Raw genomic sequence first — 14,004 nt, 5'->3', positions numbered from 1 at the left:
TTGTTGCTGTCATCATCTCTAGCTAGTTCACTGCCAAACACCTATTTATGTGGCACTCTATTCATAGCATAAAAATGAAATCCTTAAGGACAGATATCCAAAGCCGTTGACAATATCCTCTTCTCTCCAGATCTATTCTAATATTTGCAGACAGCTTGGCTAGAGTCAGATTCAAGGTTAAAAGAAAACCAACACTGCTCTGCCTTCAAAACAAGGAGTAACAGTGTAGGATAAAGGATAAGCTGGGCATCTGCTGCTTTTTTCCTACCCAAAAGGAAACTTCCCCCTCTCTGTTCTGTGTGATTTTGGTAGAGCTATCAATCACATAGTCTGCCTTCCCCAGTTTCAGGATGGGCAAATGACATAATCAGTTCCCCCACATTCTAGGAATTTGAATCCTATGTAGAGTGACATGAAAAATCATTGGAGGGAAGTCCATCAATCCTATGCCATTAAAGCTTCCTGGTATACACATCCCTGAAAGTTACTGACTTTCCCAAGGCTTGATCAACTATTTTTGTTTGAGACCTACCTGGTAGATTTCCAACAAATGCTTTTCCCTTAAATTACATAGTGAATCTTAACATATATAGGGCCTCTAGAAGTGGAATGTGGAAGTAGTGGTCCTAAAATATGGAAATGGAATCAGGTAGTAAGGATTCCCCTATTTGCTATAAAGATGTTGTGCTCACAATCCTTATTATGCCATGGCAGAACAAAGTATTTGAGGATATAGTTCACTCACATGCCTCTCCTGCCTAAACCTGTAGGGAAGTTGGTAGGAAAATATCAAAATACTGGAGTATGTGGCCACTTCTGACTGTTCTTGGTAAGATCCTAGAAATGGGCCAGGTGCGGTGGTGCATACCTGTAATCCCGGCAGCTTGGGAGGCTGAGGCAAGAGGATCAAAATTTCAAAGCCAGCCTCAGCAATTTAGTAAAACCCTAAGCAATTTTGCAAGCTCCTGTTGCAAAGTTAGGGATGTGGTTCACTGGTTAAGCCCCTCCGGGTTCAATCCCTGGTACAAAAAAAAAAAAAAAAAAAAAAAAAACCTTCCTGACTTAGACTGACCCTGTTTCCTAGTAGAAATTCTAGATAATAGAGAGGCAGATAATTAATAAAAGGTTATGAAATTTGAATTTTTGGCCCTGAGTCAATGATAATGCTAGAAAATACAAGGAGAAAGGAAGGAAACATAGCAAAAGATAAGATTGCAACCAAGAGAATTGGGGGAAGCCTGATCCCCCAAGTACCTTCTGATATAATCTCCCTCCCTGGCAAAGAACTAAGCATTGGGATGAAGCCAGAGGATGAGAAACAGACCAGCTTTGCCTTTATCCCAGAAGCAAAAAGAAAAGTAACAAAATTAAGGGCTAGAGGATGGGCAAAGCAGTAAAGCTTTCTTCTAAGGCTAGGGCTAGAGTCAAGGGTCAAGCCACAGAGGAAAAATGTAGACTAGTAGGCTTGAAAACAAAAAGCTATCACTGCTCCAAAATCAATCTCCAGGTATCCTAGCCCACAGCACCAACAGAATTTGAGATACTGAAATACATACCCCTATCCAAAAAATCCTAGCCAGGGTGCATCTCAGATATATCTGTGAAATTCACTAGACAATAAGGAGCAGGTTCAATAGTAGCTAGATACTTAAGTAAGTACATTAACTACGTCACATGTCTCTGATATCAAAGAGAGAACTATAATTATAGGACAATAATGGCTAAATACAATAACATCTGTAACACTCAGACAAATAGCAACTTTCTACAAAGATAAAAGAACCAAAAGATATATATGCATAAACAGGAAATAACTGAAAATAACTAACTCTGGAAAACACAATATATGTTAGAAAAAAATATAGGAAGAGTTCATATTTCTTCAGTTGTACTAAGAGAATAGCTTTAATTTACAAAAAAACCTAAATCAAATAAGAATATTTATCTCAAATCTCCTTTGCCCTATTAGTCCATATGCCACGCCATCGGGGGAGCTGGACTACCAAACGAAGACCTTCCAAAAGAAGCTGCTGGAGAGCAGCCTGGGGGCCACTGGCCTTCTTTTGTAGGAGGGAGAGCAGATGCTGCAGGTACCAGGCAGAATCACAGCAGCTTCCTAGAGTGCTCCCTCAAGGTGCAGCACAGGCAGAAGGCACTCTTTTCTTATACCTGCTATGGAACTCCATCTCCCACAAGCAATGTAACCTTTACTATATCTCCATTAAGTGGCACAGAATTGTGGGAGCAGAGAAAACTTCCTGATTCCATAGATGTAGCTTACTTGCTAAAACAAGGAAAATGTGATTCCCCGGACCCACTACATTCTCCCACCACTTTCACTAACTGCCTTGAGAAAATGGCATTAGAAACAACTAGAAGGCATATTTGTGTTCTGTGAGCAAAGGAAAGAACATGGGGTGGGTGGGGTCACGGATGAGTAAGGGCAGGCTTGGAATGATTCTGCCAAAGATATTTTAACACTGGTGAACACAAGGCCTTCATCTGGCTTATTAAAATAGTGCTGGGTAGTGAGAGGGAAGCTGGCACATTCTCATGTAGATGAGATGGCCCTGGGGGTTTGAACGACAGTTGTAATACAGCTGCCTTGGCTAAAACTAGGCAAGTACAGATGTCACATCAACCAGGGAGTAATTTCATACTGTTCCAAGCTGCCAAATTCAAAATGCCAATGGAGGAAAAGTAGAGGTGAAGGAGGTCTTTAAAATAGACTAGATAACTATTTTAAATACCAATTCTGTGTATAACTAAAACTTTTTGCTGCTGAGGTCCATGAACAACAGTTATTATGGTTTAAAGTGCTCAATCAAAAATCTTACTGCTCAGCAAAATGAAAACAATACAATGTGCTATTCTCAGAGATTGGAACAGCCACATCAAATTTAGTCACTAGACATTAGTCTTTGTCATTCCAAATGTTTGTTTAGAAAATGTCCTTCTACAAGGCTTTATTTTTCCTCCTTCAGTAGTTGCTGTCCCTGTAAGCACAGCGCTCTGTCATTCTCTATGTCCCAAGTTGATGTGTTAGATAAGATGAAATACTAAAAGCACATGGCATCACATAACAGTACTCGTTTCCTTGAAAAGTTAGATGAAAGGAAGAGATGATTCGTGTACGCGCACACCCACACAAAACTTACCAAATGCCTTCTTGGGTTCTATTAACTTCAAGGTAAAGAGTTCCTCTTTTTTTAATTCCTTTAACTTCTTAGCAACTTCATAGTGACGCCACCCAACGATATTTTCTCCATTTATGGATTCAATATGATCCCCCACACAGATTGTTTTAACTGAGTCAATAATGCTACCATCTTTAATTCTCTGAAAGAAAGAAAATTGATGATGTTATAAAAAATAACTCTGTGGCATTACTTTTCATGCTCCTGACATATTATATCCATTGTATTGACATACTAACAATACAGCTAAGGCTCAGTTAAAGAAGGAAGACCAAACAATAAAAAACCATACCATCTAACTGCCAATCATTCTTCATCTTCTTTATCATTCAGAATTCAATTACCTCACAGTTACCTCGTCCTCTGGGAAGCTTTCCCTAACTTCCTCCCACAGGAATGAGTAAGGTGCCACTGTCATCTTCTACAATACTTTTGCTATATACACTGAGCTTTAAGCTAAGCACTTTACACTTGCTATTTAATTTAATTCTAACAACATTTTTGGTAGATCAGGAAGACGGAGGCTTGAGGAAAACCAAGTGATGTCCTAGATTCAACAAATCACAGTGCAGTTGCTCCTTTTCTTCTCACTTACCATAGCTAAATTGTGATATCCTTGGGGACAGAGAGTCTTACACATCATTGTAGTCCTTTACATGGCACAATGCCTGCACAGAAAATCCTTCTGTAAATGATTGTTGAATCATTTCAACATGAGACCCACTACAGAAATATAAAGCTTAAGATTTTTCTATTGGCTACATTTTTTAAACCTTATTTACAAATGCAAAGATTCAAATGGTATGATCTTGACTAAGAAGACTGACACGTAATAAGAGATAAGTGTGGTTATCATTTGGGAGTCAGTAAGAGTGATTTTATACTATTGTTCTTCCTTGGTCTATTTTAGATGAGAACTCAAGACTAAAGTAGAAACGTGAAACTCATCTTTCTTCAATCTTCTCTATAATGCATCGGTTATATAGAGTCTCAGTATTAGATCTAAGGTCCTGTAATGGTTAATTTGAATTGTCAACTTGATTGGATTAAGAAATGCCAATGAGTAAGAGGTTTTCGGGTGTATCAATGAGGATGTATCTTAGCATGTGGGATAATCAACTGAAGTGGAGACCCTCCCTACGCATGAGTGGCACCATCCAATAGGACCATGAATTGGATGGAATGTAAGTTGGAAGAGCAAGGAAGCAGCAGCAGATGCAAGCTTGATTCTTCTTGAATAGGTTTTTGATTGCTGCTGCAATCAACTGACTCTGCCAGTGATTCTCCAGAAGCCTTCAGTCTAGTATAGCACCACTGATCCCACTTATACTTCCTGTTGATTCTGTTCCTCTATAGAATCCTGACTCATACAGGCTCCTAAGATGGCACCAAGAATTTCTGAAAGGATTTTAGGGACAAGAGCTCTAGAAAACTATGCAAGGGTAACACTCCTGCATGAATGTACAAGTACTTCCACAGTGACAAGAAGTGGGTCAAAATAAAGGCCATCAGCTGCCTCAGGAGTCACAAATCCTTCACAGGAATGACAGGACAAACGTCAGGTGCTGCTGCTACTTCAAAAAAGCTGGTGTATTCCCCATCCTTGCCACATGGACGTGTAACATCTTCTGATTGATCATTGTGTCCAATGAGAGAAACTGATCTCATGTACCTCAGCATCTCCATGATACCATCATCAAAAAAAAAAAGTTATAAAAGATGAACCTGAGAAGGTTGGGATTTTTTTATGAAAAATGTGAGTAGATTTCCTTTTTTACACTTAAATTTTAAGAATTTTGCTATGTTCATTGTTACAGTATTAGCACACTACATGCAAATGGAAAATAATACCAATTTAAACAGAGTTTATTATTTATCATGACAAATTGTTAATTATAAAGCAAAGAAACCAGAAATTGCATAATCTGGCATTGTTTTATTAGAAATCCTTATTAGACTTCCATAGTTAACAAAAACAAAAGTAATCAGAACATACCATTCAATACAACTACATTTTCTAAACTGCCACAGAAAAATAAACAAGATTAAGCAACAGATTAGAGTCTAAAGAAAAAAATTTAAACATGCTGTTACATAACCATTTTAAAGGTATTAAAGAATTTAACTTGGACTGTTTTCTTACCTTTTATTCTAATTTATCTCTTGATATAGCTTGAAACTATTTTATATTTGATTAATTATACCATGCAAATTTCAGTGTTCTACCACATGCTATTTTTACTTTTTCAGACTTATTTTTATGAGTTTATTAAAAATAAGCATTATATAAAATTAATAAGTAAAAGACCTCACCCTTACTCCTGAAATAAAGGTTGGAGTAATAGCAATTTCTCATTGCCCGGGCTACTGAGTAGGTATAACTGTCACTAGAAGAGGACCCAGACCAAAGGAGGAAAGGCAGTTACCAGGAGTCAGAGCAGACAGCAGGGTGAGAATCCAGGCAGAGAATCTGGGATGAAAGAAGGGAAAATCAGTATGAGAAACTTAGAGAGAAAAACAAGAAGTTGGGCCAGATTTAGAAGCAAACTTGGAGACATTGATTATTTATAGAATGGGTTACCTGGAACTTAGCCTCCTAAATAGGTAGAATGAAGAATGAGGTAGCAATGGGGACTGAACCCAGGGGTGCTCTATCACCAACCTACATCCCCAGTCCTTTTTATTTTTTATTTTGAGACAAGGACTCAATAAGTTGCTGAGGCTGGCCTCAAACACAGTCCTCCTCCCTTGGCCTTCCAAGTCTCTGGGATCAACAGGCATGTACCACTTACCTCAGCTGGTTTTTACTCTTTTTTGAATGGTTTTTAAAAATCAAAACAATATTTATAATGTGAAAATTATATGAAACCTAAATCACAGTATCTGTAAGTAAGGTTGGTCCCACAGGGAAACACCCATACTCACTCAAGTATTGCCCATGGCTATGGTGACTAAGTCGTTGACATAATTGAGTAGTTGCAACAGAGGCTGTACAACCCACAAAGCACAAAATATTTACTATCTGGCCCTTTACAGGACATATTTTCCAGTTCCTGTCTCAGACTAGACTAGAAATTGGTTTCATTATAAGCATTCTTTAAATTTTCTAATGAAGTTATGTATATACTTTTTGTCCTGGGAAATGTTGAGACCTGGATGTTAAAATCATGACTGTTTAGGTCCACTGTCTTTTCACCTGAGGAGTTTCACCTGTGAGAATTGTGGAAAACTACAGAAAGCATCTATCTGCCATTTCTCTCTCTCTCTCTCTCTCTCTCTCTCTCTCTCTCTCTCTCTCTCTCTCTCTCTCCTAATTATGTAATGATTTATTGTTACTAGTTTTATGATTAAAGTATTAGCTACCAATTAAGAACACTGTCAGGTATTTTCATGTATTATCTTTATATCTCAAATAACCCTATAAGATAGGTTCTAATATTTGAGAGAAGATTCAGAAAGGTTCAATGACTTTCCCAGCGTCACAGGCTTGTCTGATTCTACAGTCCCAGCTTTATTCATTACACTGTACTGCCTCCCCAATCTGGAGTCCTGCCCCTTGCCCTTGAATCCTATTACTGTTCTACTCTTACTTTGACCTACTCTTACTTCCAGCTACTATTAAAAGCACATTAAGTATTTATTTCAGTACTGTATACACTGAAATTGTAATCATACAGAAGAGACAAGCATGGTCCCTGCACAAGGATAGCATGCAAACTCATGCACATTCCTTTTTTTTTTCTGCTTATTTTGGCCAAGATAAGAATCACAGGAAGGATACATCAGAAATGAATAAAACTGATTACTTCTAAGAAGTGGGGGAAGCTAATTGAGTAGAAGGAGTAGGAGAAGAAATGGTACATCTTTGAATATATCTTTTAATATAGTTCTGATTTTTTTGAATCATATAATATTTTTTGTATTCAGAAAATAAAATTAGCTAAACAGGGATGAGGAAAAAACAAACAGAAGCAAATGGACTCAATAGTACTTCAATTGAAGAGCATAGTCACCTGAGGTAGGGGAAAGTAGGAAAAAACTATTCCAAGTAACTTGGGAATACAAAACTTCAACTCTATATAATTTATACACACATACACACACATAATCTAAAACAAAATGAGTGCATTCAGATCTTGAACTCTTCTCAATAGGTTTATTTTTCAGAGTATTATGGATATAGCAATACTGAAACTGGTTGGTATAAATTACAGGACTAAGTAAATGAGTATTTGTTTGAAAAAATTTCAAAGTAAATATTTTTATAGAAAAGCCAAGGAATAACCTTGACATGAGAATGAAGCATAATTATGAATTCATCATTTCTAATAAACATGTTTTTCTTTGTTTTGTTTTGTTTGTTTGTTTGCTTTTGGTACTAGGGATTCAACCCAGAGGCACTTAATCACTGAGTCACATCTCCCGTCCCTTTTCTGTATTTTATTTAGAGACAGGGTCTCACTGAGTTGCTTAGGGATTCACTAAATTGCTGAGGCTGGCTTTGAACTTGCAATCCTCCTGCCTCTACCTTCTGAGTTGCTGGGGTTACAGGCATGTACCACCATGCCCAGCATAAACATGTTTTTCTAATGTTATCACTGAAAAGACCTAGAAATAATAAAACTCCAGTAGCAATGAAAGAGTACAACTCATAACAGAACTTGAATTTGAAATATCATTTTAAAAAATCAGAGTTCCTTAGAGAAATTGTTGAGTCTGGGCCTGGGAAAAGGAAGACATAAGATGAGCCTAGAACATCTTGTGCCAGAAAGTAAGGAATTGCTCTGTTAAATGATGGAAGCCACATTGAAAGAGCCAACAGGATTCCCACAGGCCAAATCTCAGGAAAATTGAGCATCAAAATCAATTATAGTGCTAGCTTACAACCCATTGAATAAAATAAGAAATAATGTACTCATGCTAATAAATAAATAAGTAAATAAGTAATGACAGCTTTTTAAAATAGAATGTTTTCTAAGAAATATATAAAGAATGATGGCATTGGGAAAACCTCATTTTGCAACCATCATAGGAAAAATTGATTCAAGCAAGATATATCAACAGATGCTAGATGTGTGGATTGTGAGTAAGGGAATAAGATATTTTCATAATCTCAAATTATCTCCCCACCATTATTTATTAATTACAAAGGAAAATACAATACCTTTGCAGTGAAAAGATGGGTGGACTCCACTTTAGACAAGTGACAAAAATTAACATCATAAATAACGAGACAAACCAACATCAAGCACCTTCTGACTGTGGTACACTGAGGACACAGCAGTATTTAATGTAATTCTCCTTCCCAAAATGCACAACCTGTCTCTAACATGAGGAAACATCAGTAAAACTCAAATTAAAGGATATCTCTCAAAAAGCTAAGGAACTATTCTAAATTTTAAAAGACTAGAAAGAAAAAAACCCTGAAGGCTCAAGATAACATAATAGTGACACCCAGTACTAGTTTTCTCCTCCCAGGGGTGGAAACAAAGCAACAGTTGTGTAACTGCTTTTGGGGTTAGTGGCTATGCATGAACATTGTAAATTGACAGCAAAGGAAACAAAACCTGGTGAAAGCCAGAGAGTAGGGATAATAACACAACAAGAGAATTCCCAGTGTCTGGAAGCTCAGCTGGGGAAAGGGGACTCTCCCTTCCAAGGGTGTAAAGGTGAAAGAGAAAAAGTTGCAATATGGCACAGAGGACAGCACCCTACGGACAAACAACTTAAATAAATAGGTGACAAGGACTATGCATTACAAGTTAGCTTTAGAGAAGAAATTCACCTCAGCAAACAGTGCTTTAGCTAGGAGCCCTTGAGATGGGTCCTACTGTCAGAGACCAAACTGCTCTGGGGGTCAGAAAATCTTGTATAATCACATCTCAGGGTTCCGGTGGACATTTGCTGCACTGACTAGATGGGCAGTGGCCACATGAGACAAGTGAGGCTTAAGGGAGTGTCTCCACCCAGCTGCAACTAGAAGGAGTGGAGGGCACAGCAGTTCAGCAATTCTGACCTCTACAACATGAACAAAACCAATCGAGTGTACTTCTGCATGACCAGGTCTGAAGGTGCCAGGATGAAGGCTAGCTGACTGCCAAGTCCTTGTATCATCCCTTTCAGTTCAGAACTCAGTGGTTCAATTGCTCCCCCTACCCTTGGAGAAATTCTGGGGATCCGCTACAGTTTTGCCATTCACCAGGCCACCCAGCACAAAGATTAAAACCCTCAGAAGCAAACATACACCTGGCACAGACCACATTCTACCAAAATTCAGCTGAGGAGAAGGGCTTGTTGTGGTTCCAACAATCGCCACGCCCCCAGGCACACAGACTAAAAGCCTTGTGAGAGAATATATATACCCCTTCAAGATCAACATTCTGCCTCAACCTATTCAGCAAGATACCCAGGGCACAACCTGGATACCACCCCAAACTCACTTGGCAAGAGCTGAGAGGAACTATAGCAAGCAGTAGTTGAACCACACTACTATCCCCATACCTGGTGAATTCCAACCTTAGAAGTCCTAGTAAGAAACATGTTTGAGTGCCTTGGAGGAATTTGTTGTTGTTGTTCTCTATTCTATCTTTTTTTCCTTACTTTTGTTTCATTTTTAATTTTTCCTTTTTTTTCTTTCTCATGTTTTTCCCTTTTATTTTTAGTATCATTTTCCCTATCCATTCTCTTTTTGTTTTTAGGTAGTTTTAATTATTTCTCTCTTTCTCTCTCTCTTTTATTTTTTCCAATGCTGAGAAATTGAACCCAGGGATTCAGATGCATCAGGGAAGTGCTGATGTCTCTGACAACATTCCCAGCTCAGATGAGAAGAATTAAGCCCAGCACCAACCATAACCCAGTCCTGCTAAGATCCTGGCAGACACTTCTGCTTAAAGAAAAGGGGGACATAAGCTCTCAACTGACCTTCCATACTAGGTGTGCACAGATAAGGAAGACTGGGGACTGTATCCTGGACTGTATCCTGTGTTATTCCCACAGTCATATTAGAGAAGAAAAACACAATGTCATTACATCTATGTAGATCCTCTACATCATTCTTGGCCACACCTGGTCAGATCATGCAGGGCTATTATATCTGAAGATGAGTCCCACAGAGGAGAAGTTGTCATTCCAAGTTCAGTCTCCAATAAGAAGACAGGAGCTTCAGGCTCTTCAACAACACTGAAAAAATCAGCATCAAAATCACTTTCAAATAATAGTGCTACTGCCATCAACAGTACTTATGGAAAACCCCAACTCCAGATAGAGGCTACCACTCCCAAAATTGAAGTACCCAGAGGTCACATCCCACATACTCTGCTATCTATACCATATCTATCTGAAGTACAAGAATTCTCCACTCTTACAAGTCTTGCTGAGATAGTGTATCTTTTCAAATTCAATATGGTATGCTCTGTGCCCTAATCCACAAATCACAACCAAACAAGCTACAGGGAGATTACACTATGGAGTCAGATTAGAAATAAACATACTATATGACAAACCACTGCAGTCACACTGGCTTAAGAAAAATGCATACCATAAAAACAGAAGAGATACTGACCCCAACAGATGTGCATATCGAAAAACCAGCCTCTACCTCAGAGCAAAGCCTGTCCAAGGAAGGGACATAACCTTTGTCCTTGGAAAAACCCACAGAGCACTCCTAGGCACATTCCTACCCTGCAAAGTTGTTTATCTACAAATAACAGGAGAGATCTGCTGCGCCAGGTGTCCCTGACTCAGTCAGGCTAGGTGGAGATCCATAGCAACCCCCTAGCAGCCACCAATCAGCATGAGACAGGGAAATACCTGGGATGCCAGATGACCCTCCCAGTAGTTTATGGTAGTTGATAACCTGTTGGGAAACCATGTAGTTCAGCACGTACACCCCTCTTGGCTTAAACCAATCAGTTCAAACGAATACCCCTTTTGTACTGACCAATCACCCCTATCCAACTTGTTCCCGCCAGTGAATGTGCTAATCATGTTTTAGAGTTGTTATTTGATTTTCCCGCGGTGTGTGATGATTTGCTATGATGTATGTGAAGTCCCTGCCCTCTCCAAAGAATGTATAAAAATGCTGCAAACCCTGGGCTCGGGGTCTCTCAGCGTCACCAGTTGCTTTGTGTGCGTGCGGAGGACCGAGCTAGCTTGCAATAAACACCTCTTTGCTGCTTACATCGATCTTGGGTCTCTGGTAGTCTTCGGGGGTCCCGAATTCGAGCATAACATAATCTCAACATAGATGGACAAGAAATAAGAACAAACAAGGTAATCTGTCACTTCTTAATGTTCATAGTACTAAAGAAAAAAAAAGAATAGATGAATGAAGAGAGCATACAAGATCTCTGGGACAGCATTAAAAGATCAAGCATCCATGGATACAGAAAACATAGCCAGTGAAATAATAGCAGAAAATGTCCCATATCTTAGGAAAGACTTGGACATCCAAGTATAGGAGGCATTTAGAACTCCAAATAAACATAACCAGAAAAGAACATATCCACAATATATTATACTTAAATTTCCAAAACTACAGAAGAAATAAAGAATATTAAAAGCTGCGAAAGAGAAGCACCAAATCACGTTTCAAGACAAATCCATTAGACTAACAGAAGATTTCTTACCAGAAACTCTGAAGGCCGGGAGTACATGAAACAATACATTTCAAGTCTTTAAAGAAAATAATTGCCAACCAAAAATACTATACCCAGCAAGGTTAGCCTTCAGAATAAATAAGAAGAAAAAATACCTTCCATGAAAAGCATTAAGTAAGCATATAACATATAAATGATCATATAACTTTCAATAACTCTGATTGGTCTTAATTCTCCAATAAAAAGACACAGACCATCTGATAGATTAAAAACCAAGACCCTGTCTGGGAGGGAGCAGGGGACACAAGACCCAATAATACACTGCTATTACAGTTTGAATCTACAATGTCTCTCCAAAGTTCATCTGTTTAAGATCTAGTCCCTACAATAGCCATGTCCAGGTGTGGGGCTTTAGGGAAATAATTGGATCATGAGGACAATACTCTCATTAGCAGATGAATCTGTTTGATGGGTTAATAATTTAAAGGACTACTAGAAGGATATAAAAACTGTAAGCAGTTGGGATGTGATTGGAGGAAGCAGGTCATAGGAGTGTGTCCCGGAAGGGTTTATTTTCTATCCAATTCCTCCACCACCACCACCACTCCAAGAACTGAGCAGATTTTCTCTGCCATGCCCGTCCACCATGGTGTTCTGGCTCATCTCAGGCCCAAAGCAACAAAACTGTCCAACCCTGAACTGAAACCTTTGAAACCATAAGCCAAAATAAACATTTACTCCTCAAGTTGTTTATGCCAAGTATTTTGGTCACAGCAAAAAAAAAGTTGACTAACACAGCTGCATATAGGAAACTTACCTAACCTACAAAGTGAAAGTATAGAAAAGGATATTCCAAGCAAATGGAATGTGAAAGCAAGTAGGAATAGCTGTAATTATATATGACAAAATAGACTTTCAGACAAAATCAGTTAAGAGACAAAAAAGGTCACTTCACTATCTACTGATCAAGGGAATAAGATATAAAAATTATAAATACATATGCACTAACATCAGAACATCCAATTTCATTAAAAAAAAATACCAGTAGACATCAAAAGTAAAATAGGTCCCAATAAATAACATGGGTAACTTCAATATACTACTATCACCAATAAATAGATCATTTAGACAAAAAAAAAAATCAACAAAGAAACATCAGATTTAAGTTATATGATAGATCAAATGGACTTAATAGACATCTATAGAATATTCCACCCAAGAGCTGCATAACACACATTCTTTTCATCAGCCCATAGAACCTTTCCCAAAACAGATTGTTTATTATTCTATAAAGCAAGTCTTAACAAATTCAAAAAAATGTAATAATTTCTTACATCTTATCTGATCACAGTGGAAGGAAACAAAATCAGCAGCAAGAGAAGCTGCAGAAATTATAGCCGAGCACCCAGTGTCTAAATAAAATTCAAAATAGGATTGGGGTTCATAACCCACTTGAATCAAATGTATGAAATATGATATGTCAAGAGCTTTGTAATGTTTTGAACAGCCAATTAAAAAAAAGAAACTTAAAAAAAATAAAAATAAAATAGGATTGGGGATGTGGCTCAGTGGCCAAGTGCCCCTGAATTCAATCCCTGATACCCCCTCCCAAAAAAGGAGAGGCAGAAATAAAAGCACATGAAAATTGAACATAGTATTAAATAATGAGTCACTGAAGAAAGCCAGGAGCAGTGGCACATACCTATAACCTCAGGTACTCAGGAGACCGAGGCAGGAGGATCACAAATTTGAGCCCAGCCTTGACAACTTAGTGAGATCCTGTCTCAAAATAAAAAATAAAATGGCTTGAAATGTAGAGCTCTGTAGTAGAGCACACCTGGTTCCAATCCCCAGTACCACCACACACACAAAATCATATATATACATGTATATATATATATATATATATATATATATATATATATATATATATATATGATATTTTGAAAAGTTATGTTAACAAATTGGAAAATCTAGAAGAAATGGACAAATTTCTGGAAATGTAGGCCCTTCCAAAATTGAACCAAGAGGATATTTTAAAAAATAGAGCAATAACAAATAATGATATGAAGCAGTAATAAAAAGTATCCCAACAAAGGAAAGTCCAGAACAAGATGAATTCACTGCTAAATTTTATCAGACTTTTAAAAAAGAATAAACACTAATATTCCTCAAACTAGTCCATATAGATCCCTAGATCCCTATCTCTC

At 37.9% G+C, this 14,004-nt stretch overlaps 1 protein-coding gene and 1 non-coding gene across 2 annotated transcripts in view; one reads left to right on the top strand and one right to left on the bottom strand.

The window, feature by feature from the left end:
• Gipc2 (GIPC PDZ domain containing family member 2) overlaps positions 1–14,004 on the bottom strand; it is an 84,406-nt gene that overhangs the window by 33,351 nt on the left and 37,051 nt on the right. Inside the window, exon 3 of the mRNA XM_027935238.2 lies at positions 3,159–3,339. Coding sequence (XP_027791039.2) covers positions 3,159–3,339 — 181 coding nt within the window. The remainder of the gene's footprint in view (positions 1–3,158; positions 3,340–14,004) is intronic.
• LOC114092694 (U6 spliceosomal RNA) lies at positions 6,833–6,937 on the top strand. The gene has a single exon (XR_003582775.2). It is a non-coding gene; the product is annotated as a U6 spliceosomal RNA (small nuclear RNA).

This window comes from Marmota flaviventris, chromosome 10 (genome assembly GCF_047511675.1).
Source record: "Marmota flaviventris isolate mMarFla1 chromosome 10, mMarFla1.hap1, whole genome shotgun sequence".
NCBI classification, from domain to species: Eukaryota; Metazoa; Chordata; class Mammalia; order Rodentia; family Sciuridae; genus Marmota; species Marmota flaviventris.
Note: the sequence above shows the minus strand (reverse complement) of the source record. Positions and strands in the feature narration are given on the sequence as shown.